At 42.1% G+C, this 24,420-nt stretch overlaps 1 protein-coding gene across 1 annotated transcript in view; it reads left to right on the top strand.

Annotated features, from left to right (window-relative positions):
* RAB3GAP1 (RAB3 GTPase activating protein catalytic subunit 1) overlaps window positions 1–24,420 on the top strand; it is a 168,333-nt gene that overhangs the window by 92,444 nt on the left and 51,469 nt on the right. Inside the window, exons 17-19 of the mRNA XM_033945735.1 lie at window positions 12,696–13,082; window positions 15,511–15,648; window positions 24,124–24,351. Coding sequence (XP_033801626.1) covers window positions 12,696–13,082; window positions 15,511–15,648; window positions 24,124–24,351 — 753 coding nt within the window. The remainder of the gene's footprint in view (window positions 1–12,695; window positions 13,083–15,510; window positions 15,649–24,123; window positions 24,352–24,420) is intronic.

Genomic DNA, 24,420 nt, shown 5'->3' with positions numbered 1-24,420 from the left:
GCACAGAGATACCAGGGACAGCGAAGCTTAGCTGGGAGGCTTCGCCTGGGCCCACTTATTCTTTTTGTATTGGACGAATGCGTATTTGGCTGGTGGAAAATGGATGAGTTCACACTCTCTGGGAGGGGTGTTTCCTTCTGGATTACTGTGCTGCATAGAGCTACTCTCTCACTGTTATGGCTGATTTACGAGTTGTAACCTTTAATGTCGATGGCATCAGGTCCCCGGTAAAGAGATCCCGTATTCTTACCAGCTTGCGACATTTGAATGCGGAAGTAGCGTTCCTGCAAGAAACCCACCTCACTCAGATCGAACACTCTAAGTTGCGAAGAAATTGGGTTGGGGATGTTTATTCCTCCTCCTCCGGGGGCAGGAAACGTGGGGTGGCGATACTGTTGCACAAGAGACTACCTTTTACCTTGCATAAACAATTGACTGATCGGGAGGGGAGATATGTACTTGTGCTGGGGGAACTTTGGGGATTAAAACTGTTACTCTGTAATTTGTACGCCCCCAACTCTTACTGTCATAAATTTTTCTCCTCTGTTCTCTCCCTAATTTCGGCTTACCCGGATTATCAGGTGGTTCTGGGGGGGGACATGAATATCACTGCAGACCCGGGGGTGGATTGCAGACCTCCCAGGAGCAGTCTGAGAGATCATGATAATAAGGGGGTGGGCTTCCTGATGCAGCATTTAGGTCTGGTGGATGTATGGCGGACACTACACCCATATGACTCGGAGTTTACTTTCTACTCTCATGTACATAAGGTCTATGCCCGCTTGGATTATATACTACTAGACCAACGGCTGTTCTCTAGGGCTACTAGATCGGAGATAGTGGATTCCACGATCTCGGACCATGCTACTGTGGACCTCACACTGACACTGGCAGCTGGCAGGAAGGCCTCCTCTTGGAAAATGGCATTACACCTGTACCAAGACCGGGAATTCCGGACGTATCTACGGGCACGATGGGCGGATTACCAGGCTACAAATGACACCCCGGATATTGGACCAATATCTTACTGGTATGCTTCCAAGGTAGTCCTGAGGGGGCATGTGATCGCATACACTGCGGCTAAACGCAAAGCCCGGGGCGCTGAGCTTCTTTCGCTCACGAGACAACTGCATGGTTTTCGCAGGGCCCATATCTCCTCTCTCTCGGATAAGGAGCGACAGGAATACAGGACTATTCGAGACCGTATTGAGACTCTGCTTCATCAAAGAGCGGAGCAGACCCTTGCGTTCCAACGGTATAACCTGCATAGATGGGGAGGGAAGACGGGGAGACTTTTGGCGAACCTAGTGAGACCTTATAAGAAACGTCAAATCATTACGGCGATCCGCGATGCTGGGGGCACTCGACATGACGGGGAGAGACAAATTGCGGAGCAATTTGTTAAGTACTATGAAACCCTATACGGTAAGAGACCGCTAGATGAGATGGCCCTTCAGGATTTTTTCAGGGGGTTATCCCTACCTCGCCTGGAGGAGGATCAGGCTGCATCCTTGAGCCTGCCGATCACCGAGGCTGAACTCCGTGCCACTATTCGGTCCCTTAAATTGGCAAAGGCGCCTGGCCCGGATGGGTTTGGGCCCGAATACTACCGCATTCTAGAAGATCTGGTGGCGAAGCCCCTGAGTGCAATGTATAACGAAGTGGCAGCATCAGGGGGCTCCTTTCCGGATAACATGGCTCACATAGTTCTACTCCCTAAGCCGGGCAAGAACCCGGATCTGGTGGGGTCGTTCCGCCCAATCTCCCTACTAGATCAGGATATTAAGCTTCTGGCTGCGACTTTGGCGAGACGTTTGAATGGCCTTCTTCCCGATCTCATTCACCCAGATCAGGTTGGGTTTGTGCCGGGTCGATACGCCTCTATGAACTTAATGAAGGTCTTGGGAGCGATTCATGACAGAGTAGGCGGGGGGGGTCAAGAGGCGGTGGCGGGACTGGATATGGAGAAAGCATTCGATAGCATCTCTTGGGATTATCTCTTTTGGGTCTTACGTCGGGGCGGATTTCAGGGTGACTTTCTGGCCTGGGCTTCTGCCCTATATCACAACCCCAGGGCGCGCCTACTGGTCAATGGGGGTTTGACGGAAGATTTCGGTCTGCAGAGAGGAACTAAACAGGGGTGCCCGCTCTCACCGCTCCTCTTCCTCCTGGCTATTGAACCCCTGGCGGCGAAAATCCGGCAGGATATGACAATTCAGGGAGTTGTGGTACGGGGACAGGAATGCAAAATCAGCCTGTTTGCTGATGACATCTTACTCTACCTGGACCAGGTTTCCGTGCATTTGCCCAGAGCTCTGGAGGTGATCCGAGCCTTTGGAGCACTGTCGGGCTTACAAGTTAATTGTAGTAAATCGGAACTTCTGCTACTGGCTGGGGGTCGGGCGGAGACCTGGCATGCGGGGTTGCCTATCGCACCCACGACTAAACCAATGAGATACCTCGGCATATACCTCAGCACTGATCTTCCCACGCTTTACAACGCAAATATCCGCCGGCCCCTTGAGGCCATCGCAAAACTGTGCCAAGCTTGGCAGGACCTGCCGCTGGGGATTCTGGGTCGGGTGGCCTTAGTGAAAATGAGTCTGGTACCGAAGCTCTTGTATCCCTTGCAGGCCATGCCACTTTGGCTCACCAGGAGGGACGAACTTGTCTTTAAATCTACTATCTCTCGATTTATTTGGAGGTCTCGCACTCCTCGGATAGCGATGTCCAAGCTTATCTTGGATAAATCACTGGGGGGACTTAATGTCCCGGATATTCGGCTTTATAATGTTGCCTCCCTCCTCCGTTGGATTCACGAAGGCTATAGTGAGTGCCCCCGCTACTCCCCTCGAGGATGGTTGGCGAGCTGGAGTGCCCCCTTTCAATTTATGAACCTCATACATCGACATGATGATCCTGGGAGGCGCTATACGGTTTGTTCTCGTTTTCTGCGCCCGTTCAGACTGGCTTGGCGTTGGTGGAGGCGACGACAGCAACTACCACCGGACATATCCCCTTTTGTGCGCCTGGAGGGCAACCCCAGGTTCCCACCAGGCAGGGGACGATCTGTATTTCAGCATTGGTCGGCCCGGGGTTGTAGGTTGATGGAAAACGTACTTGACCTGTCTCCGTCTGGATTTCCCTCTTTCCAGCAGGTCCGGGACGCGTGGGGCCTTCCCTCGAGCTATATGTTTTCTTATTTTCAGGTTCGTCACTACTGGGAGACGGAACGTAGGGGAGTGGTGGGGGCCTGGGTCAGGGGCCCTCTGGATATCTTGTTCTCGGCCACCCAGCCCGTGCTAAACTCCCTGGCGCGCTGGTATCGCGTCCTTAAGTTGTCTCTTGCCCCGTCGGTACTTACACCGGTGCGTACATCCTGGGAACGAGACCTGGGGCAGGATATTTCTGAATCACAGTTCACTGCATGCTTTACAACACTATATTCCCACACTAAATCAGCAGATTTCCAGGAACTCCAATATAAGATCCTTCATAGGGCATACTTTACGGCGCAGAGGGGAGCGCGAATGGGAATATGGGAGAGTGGTCTTTGTATTAAATGCAAGAGCAGTGCCGGAACATATATACATTCCTTTTTGGAGTGCCCACGCCTGGATGTGTGGAGGGAAGCCCTCCCCTTGTTGGAACTAGTGGTGCAGCGCACTGTGGAATGGGACTATGGGTTCATTCTCCTGGGTCTGCAGACGTCCCTCCAGGACCAGGGTTTCACCACACCCCAATGCAGGTTTCTCTATAATGCTATTTTAGTAGTAAAGAAACTGATCTTGACATACTGGATGTCTGAGGAGCCCCCTCCGCTGCCGCATTGGCGGTGCCGGCTTCGAGAGGTAGCTATGTTTGAAATTCGATCCCAAGCGAGAACAACGAGCGTGCTTAAGCAACATTACGCTGGATTATGGGCGAGACTGCGGGACCTGGTGCCGTCGACCGCACGAGAGGGGGACCAGGGGCTTTCTTAGCAGGGAACTGATTTTCCGTTTCTTGGCCGGCCCTCGGGGGTTTGCCTCCTTTAACTGACTCTATATAGCCTTCTTTTTCTTTCTCTTTTTATACTTTAGTGCCCTGGGATGGGGGGGAGGGGAGGGGGGGAGGGAGCTTCCTGGGATATGAGTGACTGGTTTGTATGAATGGATGATGATGAGTGCGCTTGATGATCTGAGTGTTGTGTGGGTTTTTTGGGGGTTCTTTTTTGGAAAAAGGCGGGAGAACACTGCTCCAGACGGGTGACATTCCTTTTCAAATGTTCCTCTCAGCTTACGCCCGCCATGCTCTTTTTGTCTTGCTCTGTTTTTGTCTCTCACATGCATGGGGGGGTACCCTGGGGGACGTATTGCTATTGTTGATGCCTGTTCTGAGTGTTGGACTGTTATTTGTCTTTTCAAATGGTTACTGCTGCGCCCTGCTGGGCGGTGTATTCTCTCTCGCTGTCAATAAACACATGTTTAAAAAAAAAAAAAAAAAGATCCAAAATGGTGTTGGTGACGCCTAGCGATAATTTCATGCTACTACCAATAAGGATCACCGGCGCCATTTTGGATCCCAGCAAAAGCAGGAGCAACTGGATTGTTCCTACCTACCCACTAGACCCCAGGGAATTTTTAAGGTACAGGTGGAGGACTCTTAGGGAAGTCATTATTGACTTGGAAGAGGCTGGGCTTCTTGATGGTGGAATGTCATATCATGGAGGGTAGGAAGGACCCTTTGTGTGAGAATGGCTGGTTGCAGGGTACTGTTGGGGGGGGGGAGAACTGAAACAAGGAATTTCTGTGGGAGAGGGATTGCACAGGAGTCTAGTGTAAAATTATAGACTCCTAATTTTACATGTTGCTGGTCCCTTTGAGACAGCCTTAAAGAAAATGGCTGCAGCTTGGCAGCAAGATGCTCCTGGGCTAATGGACTAACACTGTTTGCAAGCAGGCTCGCAAGCTATTGTAGTCCTTTACCATGAAAGTCAGCAATCTGTGATACTGAAGTACTGTGGATTGGTGACTCCTGTGGTAAAGCAAGGTGCATACCTTGATATCTCCCCCCTCCCCAAGGCTTTGAACTGGCTATCTACCAGTATTGATGCTTGGTGCTCAGGTGTGCAAAACCTGACTGAATCAGATTATTCCCTACCTTCTCTGCATATGTTTTTGGGTCTTTCCTGCTTTCTTACTATTGAGAGGAGGCTAGAGAATTTTAAGGATAGAAGCTGTGGCAGCTGCTTTGTCAACAAAACGACATGAAAAAAACAAATAGGAGGGCTTGGAGATAAGACAACCTGCTCTAAAAGGTCTGAGGTTGGGAGGGAATCAAATTCTCTGAAAGAGCAAAAGGTAAGTCAGTAGTACAGTGCTCCATTGGTACTGCACACAGTGGCCTGAGCATGGCAGGCACTGTGTGACTTGCAGGCTTTGCTGCTTAGGCTTCCCTTAGGCAGTTTTTGTCATGCCTGTGAAGAAGATTGGCTAGTCATGGTGGAGGAATCATCTTGGGATTTTCTGAAGCATGGCCGAACCTCGAGGGCTGCAATCTAGTTGGGTTTTTGAGATTTACTTAATGAATATACATGAGATCTATTTGCATGCACTTCATTGTATTCAAATAGATCTCATGCATATTCATTAGGGAAAGACTAAAACCTGACTGGATTGTAATCCTCAAGGACCAGAGTTTTCCACCCCTGTAGTGGAGATGGGTCTTTTCAGATGAATGTGATTAATCTTTTTGATTAGCGGTATCTGAAGGTCAGATCTGGAGTTGTTTCTGTTTTATTTTAGTTCAATGAACACAAAAGGTGAAGCAGCATCAAAGAGGCTATTATATTGGTCTCTACAGCTAATGGGTTTTCAGTTCTTAAGGGTCTTAAAGCATGTTTTTTAGAGCTCAAGTTTCATCTTGCATTCCCCCAGAGAAAAATCTGCTGGCTTGCCACTTGGTCCTCTGTGCATTCATTTTCTAAGCATTATAAATTGGAGATAGAGGTTAAAGGGATGCAGTTTTCAGATTATACCCCTAAGTGATGTATAGCCTGGGTACATCTCACGCATCTGGGCTGGTCTGAAGGTAGGATGAGGAGGGATAAATTAAGTCTTAAATGCTAATTTTCTTTCCTTGGATTTCTCCTAGGTTAGTCTAGAAACCCATAAAGCAATCCCTAACTTGCTTATTTATCGGTCATTTGTTATGGATTTTAGGTGTACTCCATACAGTAATTGATAACTTATGTTTTGGCAGAGCTTTGTGGTTGGAGGCTGATTTCTCTTACCCTGTGCATTTAAAGGCTTTTTGTTCTTGGGTTGGGAGGAAGGAATTTTTTTTTTTTTGGGGGGGGGTTCTTTATATAGAAATATTGGGACAGAGAAGGTTACAGGAGTCCCTCCATAGGGTGGTGACATCTCTATCTCCATCTTCTAGTAGAGGAACATAACCCATGTGTCTGGTGAGACCTGAAGTGAGCAAACGTATAAGGTTAAAACATGATTTCTCCATTCTGCAAGGTGTTTTTGCTTCTGTAGGACTATAAACAATTATCAAAATGTGTAGTTTGAAATAAATTGAACTGTTCTGTACCAAATTATCTCTGACTGTTATAGCTTGAGTGTAAATTCATCCTTATTGCTGAGCCAACAAATTTGTGTGCTTTAGTACTTGTATACAAGCATAAGATCTCATAAGCAACTCTTAAGCAATTCTGCACTTAACATGCAGGAAAGTCTCATGTTAGGGTAATAGGATTTTATATACCACCTTTCTATGGTATAATCAAAACAGTTTACGTGTTTTATATGCAGGTACTTTCTCTGTCCCTAGTGGGTTCATAATCAATTTTTATCCCAGGACAAGCAGGCAGCATATTCTTAACGTATGGGTGACGTCACCGACGGAGCCCCGGTACGGACACTTTAACTAGAAAGTTCTAGTTGGCCGCACCGCGCATGCGCGAGTGCCTTCCCGCCCGACGGAGGAGTGCGTGGTCCCCAGTTTCTTCGTTTTCGCGGAGCGAAGAAGACGCATGTGTTTCAACGGCCATTGAAATTTCAGATTTTGCCTTCCCGCTCGCGAAATTCTCTTCCTTTTTTGTTCTTTTTCCCTTCGGGTTTCTTTTTCGTTATTTTTTTTGTAAAAAAAAAACAAAAACAAAACTTTATTTTCTCTTATTTTTCGGGCTGGACCCGGCGGGGCCTGTTGCCACCATACAGGCCTCCGGTTTTGATTTTGCGGAGGCCGTGTTTCCCTTCATGCCCCCTCAGCCGGGCTTTAAGAAGTGCCAGCGGTGTGCACGCCCGATATCTCTCACTGACCCACACAATTGGTGCCTACAGTGCCTGGGTCCAGAGCATCGGGCTGACACCTGCACCCGCTGTGCTACTCTTAAAAAGCGTACATTGAAAAATAGGCAGATCCAACAGAACATCTTGTTCGGTACCGGGTCTGCCATGGAATCGGCCGCGCCGTCATCGGCACCACAAAAGTCGGCACCAACTACTTCGACGCCTGATCCATCCTCGGGGTCGCTGGCACCAGGTAAGCCGGCAAATAAGCCTTCCACTTCCCTTGAGCGCCCTCCTGCCACACCGGCGACGCCGGTCCTCCCGGCATCACGCCGACCCCGCAAACGCTCCGCCCCGATCTCGGTGAGTGCCTCGTCATCGGCCTCCTCATCGCCGGGGCATGGAGCGGCACCTATGGTACCGAAAAAGAAAAAAGCGGTACCGGTGCCTCCTCTGGATGACCGCATTGCGGCCATACTCCATAGTCAATTGCAGGAACAACTTCAACAGCAACTCCAGCACTTGTTGCCCGCAATATTGGCCCCGCTCCTTCCGGTACCGGACTGGCCCGAGCCTCGCACCATACCACCGGTGTCGACACCATCGGTACCGTTGAACACCTCCATGCCGGTACTCGCGGCTGAACCACTTCATCCTCCGGTGCAACCCCGCTCTGATGCAGACCCTCCCTGACATCGAGACCGACAACAGTCCCCCCGTGACCAGGACCGGCACCGGTCTTCTTCCCCCGGTACCGTCTCGATGCACTCTGGCAAATCTCTCTCTAAGACTCGCCACACTGAGCCGTCCGCACCACCGTCCCGTCCCGTGCACACCGACGTCAGGGACCCGGACTTATGGGAAGAATCCCCACCCGGTACCGATGATGAGGCTTCATCAACAGACGAGGAACCCTCGATGGTCGATACCAGTTCCAAACCTGAAAAGTCCTCGTTCACAAAATTTCTAAGGGAAATGTCGGCAGCTCTATCTATCCCTTTAGAGTCCGACTCTAAGAAATCCCAGGCTTTCCTTGACGCCCTGGACTTCGAACAACCTCCCAAGGAATTTTTAAAGTTACCCGTACACGACATCTTACGGGAAACTTTTTACAAGAATTGGGAAAACTCCCTCACGGTACCGGGTGCCCCTCGAAAACTGGATAGTTTGTACAGGGTCATTCCTATCCCGGGGTTCGATAAACCTCAACTGCCCCATGAATCCCTTCTTGTGGAGTCCACCTTAAAGAAAACCCAGGGTTCAAGTGTCTATGCCTCCACACCTCCTGGCAGAGAAGGCAGAACGATGGATAAATTTGGCAAGCGCCTTTATCAAAATTCCATGCTTGCCAACAGAGCTAATAATTACACCTTCCACTTCTCCTTCTATCTGAAGCATTTGGTGCAACAACTCTCCTCCATCCAAAAGTACATCCCTGAGCGTAAGATCCCGATTTTTCAACAGCAAATTTCCAGCTTACTCCAACTCCGGAAATTTATGGTGAGATCCATTTATGACTCTTTTGAACTGACCTCTCGAGCCTCTGCCATGGCTGTCGCCATGAGGCGCTTTGCCTGGCTGAGGGTTTCTGACCTTGATATCAATCACCAAGACCGCCTAGCCAACGCACCTTGTCTTGGTGATGAACTCTTTGGGGAGTCCCTGGACTCAACTACCCAGAAACTCTCGGCACACGAGACCAGGTGGGATACCCTGATCAAACCCAAAAAGAAGACTCCACCTGCTCGCCCCTACAAACAGCAGTCTTCCTACCAATGCAGGTTTTCGGCCAGACCCCTCAACCCGCCTCAGCATCAACAGCCTCGCCGACCTCGTCAGCAGCACCAATCTCAAGCACGTTCACAGTCTCACCAACCGGCCAAGCCTCTCCCGCAGTCAAAACCATCTCAGCCCTTTTGACTCTTTTCTCCAGAGCATAGCCAGTCTCCAATCCTCGGTGCCTCTTCCTCAACCTATCGGAGGCCGCCTCACAATTTTTCTCAACCGTTGGGAGGTCATCACATCAGACCAGTGGGTACTCAACATCATTCGCCACGGCTACTCCCTCAACTTCCAGACTCTTCCACCAGACAATCCTCCCGTAGAGTCTGCTTCTCATTCCTCCCAAACTCCACTCCTCCTGAGGGAGATCCAATCCCTCCTTCTTCTCAATGCCATCGAAGAAGTTCCCCCAGACCAAAGGGGTCAGGGATTCTACTCCCGCTACTTCCTGGTACCCAAGAAGATGGGAGACCTCCGTCCCATCCTCGATCTCAGGGACCTCAACAAGTGTCTGGTCAAGGAAAAGTTCAGGATGCTCTCCCTGGCCACGCTTTACCCTCTTCTTTCTCAACACGACTGGCTATGTTCCCTAGACCTCAAAGAGGCCTACACTCACATTCCAATCCATCTGACTTCACGTCGCTACCTCCGATTTCAGGTACAGCACCGCCACTATCAGTACAAAGTGCTACCCTTTGGCCTCGCATCATCGCCCAGGGTGTTCAGCAAGTGCCTTATTGTGGTGGCGGCCTTCCTCAGGTCTCACAACCTCCAGGTGTTCCCCTACTTGGATGATTGGTTGGTGAAAGCACCTACGTCTCCGCTTGTGCTACAAGCCACTCAACACACCATCTCTTTCCTCCATCTCCTGGGATTCGAGATCAACTACCCCAAGTCGCATCTGCTTCCCACACAGCGACTTCAGTTCATTGGAGCAGTTCTCGACACCACTCTGAGGGCGTTTCTTCCCTCCGACCGCCAACGGACCCTGCTCCATCTCTGCCGTCAGGTGCTCCTTTGTCGCTCTATTCCAGCTCGGCAAATGATGATCCTCCTGGGCCACATGGCCTCGACGGTCCATGTGCTTCCTCTGGCACGACTCCACCTCCGGACACCTCAATGGACTCTGGCCAACCAATGGTCACAGACCACGGATCCTCTTTCTCATCCCATCTCTGTGACATCGTCTCTTCAGCAATCTCTTCAATGGTGGTTGAACTCCTCAAATCTTTCCAGGGGTCTCCTCTTTCATCTGCCCCCTCACTGCGTGGGGAGCTCACCTGGGAGATCTGCGCACCCAGGGTCTCTGGACCCCTCAGGAGCGTCTACATCACATCAATTTCCTGGAACTCAGAGCCATGTTCTATGCTCTCAAGGCCTTCCAGCACCTTCTCTACCCTCAGGTTCTTCTCCTGTGCACAGACAACCAAGTCGCCATGTATTACATAAACAAGCAAGGCGGCACCGGATCTCCCCTCCTCTGTCAGGAGGCCATCCGCATCTGGACCTGGGCCACGGCCTGCAGTCTCTTCCTCAAGGCCGTCTATATCCAGGGCGAACAGAACTCCCTGGCTGACAATCTCAGCCGCATCCTTCAACCTCACGAGTGGACCTTGGATCCTCCCACACTCCACTCCATCTTTACTCTCTGGGGCACTCCTCAGGTGGACGTCTTTGCAGCTCCTCACAACCATCAGCTGCCCCAGTTCTGCTCCAGACTCTACTCTCCTCATCGTCTGGCCCCAGATGCATTCCTGCTCGACTGGACGGATCGGTTCCTCTATGCCTTTCCTCCACTGCCTCTAATGTTGCGGACGTTATTCAAACTCCGCAGGGACAGAGCCACCATGATTCTCATCGCTCCTCGGTGGCCTCGCCAATACTGGTTCTCCCTCCTGCTCCAGCTCAGCTCCAGGGAGCCCATTCCTCTTCCTGTGTTTCCTACTCTACTTACACAGCAGCATCAGTCTCTACTACATCCCAACCTGTCCTCGCTCCACCTGACAGCTTGGTTTCTCTCGGGCTGACCTCTCCAGAGAATCTGTCTCAGCCTGTCCGTCGCATTTTGGATACCTCCAGGAAACCGGCCACCCTCCAATGTTACCATCAGAAGTGGACCAGGTTCTCCTCTTGGTGTCTCCGTCATCACCACGATCCCACCTCTTTGGCGGTGGAAACTGTACTGGACTATTTGCTCTCTCTGTCCGACGCTGGCCTCAAGTCTACCTCAATCAGAGTCCACCTGAGTGCCATCACTGCGTTTCATGAGCCTATCCTCGGAAAACCTCTCACGGCTCATCCACTGGTTTCCCGGTTCATGAGAGGCCTCTTCAATGTCAAACCACCTCTGAAGCCTCCTCCAGTCGTCTGGGACCTGAATGTGGTTTTATCCGCCCTCATGAAACCTCCTTTTGAGCCTCTTGCCACTACTTCACTCAAATTTCTGACGTGGAAGGTGCTTTTCCTCATTGCCATCACCTCTGCCAGGAGGGTTAGTGAGCTGCATGCACTGGTTGCCGACCCACCTTTCACTGTTTTTCACCATGATAAGGTGGTTCTCCGTACCCATCCTAAATTCCTTCCCAAGGTGGTCTCGGATTTTCACCTTAACCAGTCCATTGTGTTGCCTTTTTCCCAAAACCACATTCTCATCCTGGGGAACAGGCATTGCACACACTGGACTGTAAGCGTGCCCTTGCTTACTACCTTGACCGTACCAGGGCTCACCGCTCGTCTCCTCAGCTCTTTCTGTCCTTCGACCCTAACCACCTAGGTCGTCCTGTCTCCAAAAGAACACTTTCCAACTGGCTTGCTGCCTGCATTGCGCTCTGTTATGCTCGGGCCGGTATCTCACTGGAAGGTGCTGTCACGGCCCACAGGGTCAGAGCTATGGCTGCTTCTGTGGCTTTCCTCCGTTCCACGCCCATCGAAGAAATCTGCAAGGCTGCCACTTGGTCCTCAGTTCACACGTTCACTACTCACCACTGTCTGGATACCTTCTCCAGACGGGATGGGCACTTCGGCCAATCTGTGTTACACAATTTGTTTTCCTAATGGCCAACCATCCCTCCTCCCTCTCTGTTAGCTTGGAGGTCACCCATACGTTAAGAATATGCTGCCTGCTTGTCCTGGGATAAAGCACAGTTACTTACTATAACAGGTGTTATCCAGGGACAGCAGGCAGATATTCTTACGTCCCACCCACCTCCCCGGGTTGGCTTCTTAGCTTCTTAACTGGGGACCACGCACTCCTCCGTCGGGCGGGAAGGCACTCGCGCATGCGTGGTGCGGCCAACTAGAACTTTCTAGTTAAAGTGTCCGTACCGGGGCTCCGTCGGTGACGTCACCCATACGTTAAGAATATCTGCCTGCTGTCCCTGGATAACACCTGTTACGGTAAGTAACTGTGCTTTTTTGTACCTGGAACATAAGAGGGTTAAGTAACTGCCCAATTGCAAGGAGCCACAATGGAAATTGAACTCGGTTCCCTAGGTTCTCAGCCTACTGCACTAACCATTAGGCTCTGCCTCTATTCCTATGGTTTACGGAAAGGTCAAGTCCTGGTTTAATTTTTTATTGCAATGACACTTGCTAAGAAAAGCCTTTCACTTAACAGGGAACATTTTCTTTCAGATGTTAAATTGTTGTATTGAAAGAAAAAAGACAAGAGATGAAGAGAAAAGAGGAACTACTTCAGACTGCTCTGCAGTCAAGTTCTCAGAAACAAGATTGTCGAGAAATGTGGGCAGCATTGTTGATAATCCCAGTACTGATAATCAGAAAGAAAAGGGGGAAATGGGAAAATCATGGGACTCTTGGAGTGACAGTGAAGAAGAGTTTTTTGAATGTTTAAGTGAGACAGAGGATCTTAAAGGAAATGGTCAAGACGGTTTAAAGAAAAGCACAACTAAAGAAGGAAACAAAGAACCTCCAAACTTGAAACCAGAAGGTCGCCTACATCAGTCTGGAAAACTAACTTTGTTGCATTCTGGAGAGCCACTATACATCCCAGTAACGCAGGTTAGACATTTTCTTTACAAATTATTGGCAATACGTTTTGATTGCCTAAAATTTGTTTTTCTTAGTTTAAGATAATTCAGTTGAAGGTGGTAATTTTTTTTTTTTTGGACTAACCATTCAGGAGCTTTTCAGCTTTCATAAGGTCAAAGCAAAATGAACTAAGGCTAATTATATGAGGGATCTTCAAAAAGTTTCCGCATTTTTATTTTTTTAAGTACTATTAAATATCTCAAAAGCAAATTGCATCACTTTTCCACATAATCACCCTGTTTGCGATACATTTTTCCCATCATCCTACTGACTTCTTAATGCCATCAGAAAAGAATGGTTTGGTAGAGTGTGAAAATATGAAAGTGCAGAAACCTTTTGAAGAACCTTCATATTTTCAGTTAGTGGTGGTGGTCTCAGATCTGCTGAATAGTTGCAAAATAAAAGCATTAAGAAATGGGGGCATTGATGCTTTTGCTGAAGAATTTTTTTAAAAAACTAGAGATAAACAGAATTTATATCTACTGGAAGATATATCTGTTGATGACTGAAAAGTTCTCCAAGTCCTTTGGAGAACTTGGAAACTAAGATGATTCAAATAGCTTTGCCTCCTATCCTATGACTAATTTTCTGAGGAACTTTGTCAAAAGCTTTCTGAAAATCTAGATACACTACATCAAACACCTCACTGTTTGTTCTATGTCTAACCTGTCTAAATTGTATGTCTAAATTGTATGTTAAACCACCGTCTGGTGGTTTTTTACTATGTACATCGCTTAGATATTGTGATAAGCGATTCATCAAATGCCAATAAACTTGAAACTTATCCACATGTTCATTCACACCTTCAAAGAAGTCAAGCAAATTGGTGAGGTAAGATCTCCCTCTGCTAACCCATGCTGACTCTGTCCCATTAAATCATGTTTGTCTATAAACTATAGCTGCTCCTTGTCACCTCTTGAAGCTGCTGTCCCACATGACTGCATAGTCTGCCTAATGGCTAATTTAGCCCTTTGCTTATCAACAAAATATGTACAGCATGGACAGGGACAATGCTACATTTTATTAACCTAGTAATGAGGTGAAAAATAGAGGCACAAATAACTTTTCTTTTTTTTTTTTTTTAGGAGTCAGGGAAACTTTTTTGCTATTATGCTGTTGATTTTTTGTCTACTTTTGTTTAGCTTTATTTTTATTTTGCTGATTTGACTTTTTGTTTCCATGATGTCCCCTTCCCTTTCCTCCAGATACCATCCATTCCACTTTTCCTTCTTCTTGCCCTCCCTCCTAGTCTTTGTGGCCCAGCCAGTGACAGCAGTTGCATTTATTTATAGCATTTATATAACACTTATAACCTAAGTGGTGTACTTAAGCATTTTCCCTATCTGTCCTGGCAGGCTCACACTCTAATGTACCTGGGGCAATGAGGGATTAAGTGATTTGCCCAGGGTCACAAGGAGCAGTGTGGGATTTGAACCCACAAACTAAGAGTGCTGAGGCTGTAGCTCTTACCACTGCACCACACACTCCCCACATCTCACTCTGCTAGGCCCTAGTGTACCTTATTCTACCCCAGAGTATCCAGTTACCACACTGTGCTCTCCCATTCTTGCTGCAGCCCAGCAGTCACTCCAGCTGTCTCTCCCTTGCTTGTGGCAGCTAAGCAGCCACTCCAGCTAATTTTTCTTTACCATCTTTAAGCTGGTTGCCACTCCCAAAGTACACACTTGGGCATCATAGATGTACTTGAATTTTCCAGCCCTGCTTGTAATGAGCACTTCTTTGTTTCTTCAGAGGTACTATGCAGAATAAATATAATACCATTGCTTGACTTTTGTATTGCTGACTATGGAGGGGGGAAACCCAATATAATCCAGTAAAATTAAATGGAAAGGAAAAGGTTTGAGGCAGAATGTAATTCAAGGAAAGAAAGAGGCTGCAGGGAGAGATGGCATAATGAAGAGGAAGAGAAAGGAAGAAGGATGGATGGAGGAGCAAAGAAAAGCAAAACGAGAAACACAAAATTGAGCACATTTTAGGGGAAAGTAATATTTTTGTCACTAGCTTTTCTAAATATATGTTGCCCCTGTTTTCCCCTCCCCAACTGTACTCTGTGCCAATCTCTCCCCCTTGTTATCTTCATAAGAACAGTCTTGGAGTGCTGTGTTCTCTTTTAGTGGTGCCACATAGCTCATAGAAAGTAAGGGTACACTTGGTGGGCTGCTACCTACATTGTGCTGGAACCTTGTGTTAGCAAAGATTAAGCAGTCGCTAGTAGATTTTGGGGAAAATTATTAGGGTAGAGAAAGTTTCTGAGATTTATCACTCTTGTTTTATGAGATTTTTTTTTCCTTTCTAGCATGAAACTATAGAATGAGTTTCCACAAAAAAAAAAACAACACAACAATTTAAAGATTTTGGATCTGTTGACTTTTTTCAGGAACCCTCGCCCATGACGGAAGATTTACTGGAAGAACAGTCAGAGGTATTAGCTAAATTGGGGACTTCAGCAGAAGGAGCTCACCTTCGAGCACGGATGCAGAGTGCCTGCTTGCTCTCAGATATGGAATCTTTTAAGGTAAGCAATCTCTCATGGTAGCATGAATTCCTCCATATGTACACATGTGGATGTTAGGGTAACCTGTGGATCAGGTAAGTGCAGTGAATGTAGTCTCTCTGCTTTTCAATGAAGCCTTGACTCTGTTCCACACAGCAGCCTACTAAACAGATAGATTATCCGGTATGAAAGTGGGACAGAAAGTTATTGAGTGAAAAAGAGTAGATTAAACAACAAAACTCAGTGACTGGTGAGGTCACCAGTAAGATTATCATAAAGCTTGATGCAAGGAGGGTGTTTTTTTTGTTTTTTGTTTTTTATCTTGGCAACACTATAGAACAGCTTAAGGAGGAACATTTGGAAAAACTACTTCATTGCCAGAATATTCTTCATAAACCTTGCCTATTTAAAAAGGGGGCGGTGTAGGCATTATTTATAATCATTTTCCAAGGTTTCTTTGGTGGATTTTATTTAATCATGTTTAGATATATATAGCTTGTGAGATATCAGACTCTACTTCACAAAATAACTTGGGTTGCCTCTTAATTTATTGCCCACCTAGTTCTTGGGCAGAGGTAAAGCAGATATTATAGGATTTTCTTTTGCAATATGTTACGTATAATTATTGTATTTTATTTGGCATGCCAGTTTGCATTTGGAAGATAGCACAGATGATAGAGCTTCAGATTTTTATGGGTTTTGGGTTTTGTTTTTGAATTATTGGGTTTTAAAACATTCAGTGGCGCAAACTCCCATGAGAAAGGCTATAAGTTAGATGTCTAGCATTTTTCTGCATCCTACCATAATCTTAGTCTTAAGGTCTGATATTTTTCTCTTGCAATTCATCTTGAATTTGAGAGGTCTAGATATAAAGCAAAATCACATAAAAGAAATATACTTATTATATCAGAGGCAAAATAGATGGTGAAAATATTTGGTCAGTGTTATTGGCCAACTTTGATAGATTCTCTACAAAACCATTTATGCTTGAAAATTGAAATTGTAGGGTACAAGATGTCTTGGATAATCTAGCCCCATTATAAAAATGTTCAAGTTTATGTAAAACATCTGCCCCTTAGTATAATGGCAAACGTATTGGGGGAAAAAAGAGAAAATGTTGGTTTTTTGAATGCCACTAAACTACTCGGCATAGACTAAAGAAGGTAAGCTGTTTTGGAAAGACCCCTTTAGTAATTATAAGGCTCATATAAGAGAACAGAGAAAGAATTACTATATGACACTAATAGAAACTGATCTTAGTTGCTTCATTGCATGCCTTCTAGTATTTTTGGAAAGAATAAACATACAATTCATATCTACTCATTCCACTACACTCGGGGCTCCTTTTACTAAGCTACGCTAGCGGTTTTAGCGCGCGCTAGATGCTAACACCTCCATAGAGCTGGCGTTAGTTTTTCCGGATAGCGCAGGGGTTAGTGCGCGCTAATCTTCAGCGCATACTAAAAACGCTACTGCAGCTTAGTAAAAAGAGCCCTCAGTATTTTATACACCTCTTATCGTATCTCCCTTCAGCCGTCAGTTCTCCAAGCTGAAGAGCCCAAACTCTTTTAGTCGTTCCTCATAGGGAAGTCATCTCGTGCCTTTTATCATTTTTATCACTTTTCTCTGTACATAATTGTCATCGATGCATATAGGATTTTGCATCCACAACTCATGCAATCTTCGGAGATGATTCATTGATGCAAAATCCTTGGCAAAATCCTGTTCTTTTGTCTTGCATCTGTCCTATTGAAAATGATAGCAATCCAATGAAGGTGAGTTAATTTTCAAGAGTCCAATTTGGGAAACAGAAAATCCATAATGAAGCATTTTTTTCATGTTTCTTGATGCTTCAGGCTTACCCAAATAACTACATTTTAGGTATTTTTTTTTAAATAAAACAATTTTTTGGCGTGGCTTGGACACGCATGAGGAAGGTCGGATAACAGAAGAGCTCCGTGAAAAAAGTCCTTGAAAGAAAAAAAAAAGTTACTAAAAGTGGAGATTTAAGAATTATTTAATGATAAATAAAGAAAAAAACGCGATGGCTTCAGGAAAACAAAATAAAAATGATTTTGCGGTCTCGGGAAGCAGCAAGAGAGCAAAGCCTGAACAAGAAACAGGATCAAAAACAGGAGATCCAGAAGTAATGAAAGAATTGAAAGAAATCAAAGAAATGCTTTTACTTCTTACTAAAAAAGTTAACAATTTAACTGAAGATGTATCCACGTTAAATAAAAAAATGGATTTAATGGAGTTAAAGTGCAATGACATGGAAGAAAGATTAATAACAGCTGAAAAAGAAATTTCTAACAACATAAATGAAAAAAAGAAAATTGATTTGCTTACTAAAGAGTTGGAGGATCAATCGAATCGTGAAAGAAGGAGTAATATTCGTCTGATTGGTCTCCCGGAAGGAGCAGAGAAAGGAAATCCGGTGGCATTTATAGAAAATTTACTACCTAAACTACTTCCTCTAAAAACCAAGTACCCCATAGAGATTGAAAGAGCACATAGAGTGCCTACAAAAAGATCAGGAAGGTATCAAGGACCAAGGCCACTGATCTTTAAACTGTTGCGCCACCAGCAGGTTATAGAAATTTTTCAACTTGCAAAACAAAATAAAGGATTACAATTTCAAGATGCCCGCATTCATTTTGTTCCAGACTTTGCAAAAAGTACAGCGATCAAAAGAAAAAAGCTCCTGGACTTGAGACCACAACTAAGAGAAATGGGAGCAAAGTTTGGTATAGTATACCCGGCTAATATGAAAGTAACTATTGCAGATAAAACTTTAACTTTTGACAATGCAGAAGAGCTACAAAAATTTATACAAAGCCAAGAATTACCAATGTCACCTTAATTTCTCTTTGTTATATGTTATATTATTTTAACTGGAAAAACTTTTATTTTATTTTATGATATACACTTATTAAAATAATATTGTTTACCCATAGTAACGATTTAGAATGTTTTTAACCTTATTCAAAATTACACTTCAACGATCTTTATGCTAATGATATGGTCTGGCTGAGTATTCCATAATGGAATGAAACAGTTAAGGCATCAGCTGAATTCTATTGATCTCAATTATAATTTTTAATATTAGGAAAAACTGTATGCGAATTGATTGTAGGATGGAGCTTCCTTCCTTTAAAATAGCAGTAAGACTATTTGAACTATATGCATGTGACTAATTTAACCCCTCAAGCAAATTGAAAAGATAATCAGTATTTCAACATCTTTACTATTCTTTAATACTACAAATACTACAAATCCCAGACATCAATGCGAAAGAATCTGCGAATAAGAAGACTTCACGAAACCGGAAAGAGGAATTATAAATAGGAGATGTTATTTCTCGAATGGATATTAAAGAATTACTTCGCTGTATAATAAACTATTAAAATAAAATATGAATGGAACAGAAACAAAGACCAACTTATATCTTAAAATTGAACAACGATGAAAAATAGAAATCACCTGGAATACAACAAAATGTGATAAGAATATTGAACTGGATATAAAAATACAAAGAGGCGGTGAAAGAAGAAGGAATGATTTTCTAAGAAGAAGGAAGTACTGAACATTAAATATTAGTAAATAAAGAGCACGATATAAGAATAAAAGAGACTTCTGCGTTTGAAGGGGGGGAGCTCTGGAATATAATTTTTTTTTTTTTTTTTTGTCGCATACTTAACCTATACCTTATATATCTTTTAATCTTTTCATGTTTTTAAAGATTAATATTATAGAAAACAGTATATGAATGGGTTTGACATAATGAAAGATTATTTCATTTTAATATATATAAGTATAATATGATTATACAATGTGATATTTTTAAATTTATAAAATTAAATATATTTACATAAGACTTAAATTAAGGTCAAAAATAGTAATGGAACATATAATTTGATATACAAGAACCATAGAAGGGAACTTAAAATATAATCTATACTATATGATTTATTAGATTTAGATTAAAATAAGAGTGTATTGAATAATAGGATAATAAATTAATTTAAAGTCTATATTAACATAAAATCTCAACCGGATTTATAGAAATATGAAAAGTCAAGGAAAATATTAATTATCTTTAAAACTACTATAATATATATGACTTATTTGTGAATCTTAACAGATTTGGACTTTCAGGGAGTGTTTTTTGATACCGATCTAATATGTGTGTTGCCAAGTGTGCACTGCTATTAATTAGGGGGGAGGGAGGGTGGGATGGGAGGAGAGGGGAAATGGGAATGGGAAATTATATTATTACAATGTATGGATATCTGATCGTAAAACTTATATTACATTTAAATCAAAATAGTTCTAAAATTTTAAATGGATATTAAAATATATACAATTAATGTCAATGGTTTAAATCATCCTATCAAAAGAAACAAATTATTAGGATTTCTCCATAAGCAAAACGCCGATATATACTTTATACAAGAGACTCATCTCTCAGATAATGAATCTAGGAAGTTAACAGGGGGTTGGATATCAAAATGTTTCTATTCACCTGCTTTAGGAAAAAAGGCTGGGGTAGCGATCCTGATAAATAAGAAATGCACTGCAAACTTTAAATTAATACATTTTGATCCTTAAGGAAGATGGGTACATATTAAAATGGATTTGGGAAGTACAACCCTTGATTTATTTAATCTTTATGCTCCTAATTCAAATCAAAAGGAGTTTTTCAATCAAATTCAACAATTATTATTACCACTGGCTGCTTCTAATTTAGTAGTAGCTGGAGATTTCAATGCTGTAATGGATCCAATTATAGACAAAAAACCAAGTAAAATCATAAAATCTTTAGGACTAGATAATTTAATACAATCTTGTAATTTAATAGATATATGGCGTATCCTTCATTTTAATGATCGGGAATATTCTTTTTGTTCTCAAGTCCATAAATCTTTTTCAAGAATTGATTATATATTTGTAAATAATAACATAGCGCAGCATGTATCAAAAGCAGTAATTGATCCCATTATAATTTCAGACCATGCTGGTGTGTGGATTAACCTTCAGAATTACAATAATGATCAATTTAATTCAATATGGAGATTTAATAATGATTTATTAGCAGACTCGAAATTCTTAGAAGATCTTAAAGCAAAAATGCAAGAATTCTTTCAATACTTCTGATGACATTAATATAGAAATTTTATGGGATGCTTTTAAAGCAACAATGAGAGGAAATATAATTGCATATTCAGCTTTTATTAAAAAACAACTTAAACAATATGAAGATATGGAAAAACAAATAAAAATTTTAGAAAATAAATTAATTACAAAATGGGAAAACAATACATTACAAGAGTTGTTAAAAGTAAAAGTTAAATATAATGAGATTTCTTCTCAAATTGTGAGGAAAGATATTTTCAATAAACAAGTACAATATTATGGCAATTCAAATAAAGCAGGAAAATTATTAGCAAATTTTCTTAAAGCAAAGAAAAGAAAATCTAAGATTATTGCAATTAAAGATATACAAGGTAACACACATACCAACACAAAAGATATTATAACACAATTTCTTGATTTTTACAAGGAATTATACACTTCTAATTCTTATAAAAATAAAGAACAAGACGGATTAACTTTCTTAAATTCTTTTATTGGACCGAATATTCCGGATCATATAAAAGGAAGTTTAGAAGAACCTATATCTTTAAAAGAAATAGAAACAGCATTGAAGTCTCTTAGAGTTGGATCCGCTCCAGGTGGAGATGGTTATACTGTTGAATTTTATAAATCATTCCAAAATATCATATTACCATATCTGTTAAATTTGTTTCAATATCAAATAAAGAATGAAAATATATCTGGTACTATGGCAGAATCGATAATTATAGTCTTACCAAAACCAAACAAAGATCCTACTCTGGTTTCAAATTACAGGCCTATTTCATTATTAAATGTGGATAATAAATTAATGGCTAAAGTATTAGCATTAAGATTGGCAAAAGCTCTTCCTTTCATTATTGATGTACATCAAACAGGATTTATTGCTAAAAGACATTCATCAGACAATACTAGACTTGCATTCCACTCATTAAATTTAGCAAAAAATATAAATGATCCAGCTTTTTTAATTTCTTTAGATGCAGAAAAAGCTTTTGATAGAGTGGAATGGAATTTTATATATCAAGCTTTACATTGGTTTGGTATAGGATCCGGTTTTATTAAAATGATTCAGACATTGTATAGCTCTCCTGGAGCAAGATTATATATTAACAATAATTTATCAACTAAATTCAACTTGCATAGGGGAGTTAGACAAGGATGCCCTTTGTCTCCATTACTTTTTGATGTTGTCCTAGAACCTTTATTAATTGCAATAAAAAAAACTAGGGAAATAAAGGGAATCTCATTTACCAGTTTTGAATTTAAATTATCTGCATATGCAGATGATATATTATTATATTTAAGAGAACCGGAAATTACTATTCCATGTATGCTTAATTTAATAGAAAAATACGGTACATTTTCTGGATATAAAATTAATTGGAATAAATCTGAAATCCTCCCAATTAATGTTCATTGTACCAAAGGATTATTTGATCCATATTCATTTATTTGGAAAGAGGATGGAATAAAATACTTAGGAATTATGATCAAAAATACAATTGAAGACACAGTCAAAGAGAATGAAAAACTTTTATTGAAAAAAATAACAGAAATGTGTGAGCAATGGAATCCATTACATCTTTCTTGGTGGGGAAGAATTCAAACAATTAAAATGATGATATTGCCTGTGGTTTGTTACCAAATGAGTATGATTCCAATATTTTTTCAGGGGTCATTTTATAAAAAACTTAACAATATTCTTACAAAATTTGTTTGGTGTGGGAAAAGACCAATAATCGCTTTAGTATCATTACAAAGACCAATTATGGAAGGGGGGGTAAATTTTCCAAATTTTTATAGGTATCATCAAGCCTATATTTTAAGACAGGGTATGTATTGGATCCTCCCAGATCTCTTAGAAAATGTACCAGATTGGCTGTATTTAGAATGGCGGCTCCTGTTCCCTTTAAATCCAGAACATTTAATTTCTATATCAATGCCTATAAGATACAAAGAACACAGAATCTTATTAGATACTTGGAAAACATTAAGATACATAAATAATCTGACACCAGAACCAATTGCTAAATCCCTAAATCAATCAATATGGGTAAACTCCAGGATCAGAATTGGCGGATTTAAAATCGTCTGGAAACAATGGATAACTGCAGGAATAAGAACATTAAATGATGTCATATCAGAAGGTTCCTTGCTTAGTTTTTCACAATTGCAAAATAAATTTAGACTAAATAAAACACAATTTTTTAAATGGATGCAATTGAAGCAAGCCATTCAGGTAGGGTTCCCTGAATGGAAAATTCTCAATACTCAATATAGTTTGCAAGTTTTATGTTTCCAGACGGATTTCTTGGGTCACCAAGCCGCAAAATGGTATAAATTAATAAATGGATTTCTAAATAAAAAAAAGAAAACTGGACTTAGGGATATTTGGAGCATTGAGATTGGACAGACAATTTCTGCATCTCAATGGCCAAAATTCTGGTCCTGGAGATTAAGATTAACAAAGTCAGCATCTATGAGTCAAACATGGTTATTTTTATTACATAGAGTGTTATGGACCCCGACGCGCTTGCAAAAGATAGATAATACTAGATCTAATAGATGTTGGCATTGTAAAATAGAAGTAGGGACATTGGATCATTTAATTTTTTTTTGTCCCTGTATAAAAGCTTTTTGGAATTTAATTTGGCCCCAAATAAATATATTACTAGAAAATCACGTAGGACTCTCATATGATACCATATTATTCGGTACTGCAATGAGAACACAGAGTCCAATATCAGCAAATAATAATAAATTACTTTTAATATTGACAGGAGTTGCCATGCAGCAAATCACACAAAATTGGAAAGATTTTACCAAACTAAATTATACATTCTGGTGGAACTCGGTATGTCACATTTACAAAATGGAGAAAATTTTGGCTTTACAACAAGGAAATATTAAAAATTTTAAGAAAATATGGGATCCATTGACTAATTATTCTAGAGATCAGATATCTTAACACATTGATAATAGTAATATAGGGTTAGGGTGGGAAATATAGATATTAATATGAAAGAAAAATGGAAAAACAATTAATAGGGGAAAGGGATGAATATTTATGATATGAATTTGTACATACATATATATTTTATTATACATTTTATAATATGTGATTCATGTATTGAAAGAATGAAAATTCTATAAATAAAAAGTTAAAAAAAAATAAATAAAACAATTCTGTCTTCATTTATGGTTACTTAACCAAGAGTGAGTGGGTTTTATATGTTTGAATGATTTTAGTTTGGCTTTCTAAAAACAGATGTACCCTATAAGGATAGTTTAATACTATTGGTTAATGTGATACAATATCTACAAGTAGTTTTACAAACTGTTTTATGTCCAATTTAGGCAGCTAACCCTGGTTGCTCATTGGAAGATTTTGTGAGATGGTATTCTCCTCGAGATTATGTGGAAGAAGAAGTTGTTGATGAAAAAGGAAACATTGTTATTAAGGGAGAGCTGAGTGCCAGGATGAAGATTCCTAGCAACATGTGGGTAGAGGCCTGGGAGACTGCTAGGCCAGTTCCAGCACGCAAGCAGAAACGTCTGTTTGATGACACTAGAGAAGCAGAAAAGGTAATATGCTTTCTGAGCACTTTTGAATTTGTTTCAAACGGTGAACTTGTACAAGATTAAATCATAAAA

This window comes from Geotrypetes seraphini, chromosome 5 (assembly GCF_902459505.1).
Source record: "Geotrypetes seraphini chromosome 5, aGeoSer1.1, whole genome shotgun sequence".
NCBI lineage: Eukaryota > Metazoa > Chordata > Amphibia > Gymnophiona > Dermophiidae > Geotrypetes > Geotrypetes seraphini.
Note: the sequence above shows the minus strand (reverse complement) of the source record. Positions and strands in the feature narration are given on the sequence as shown.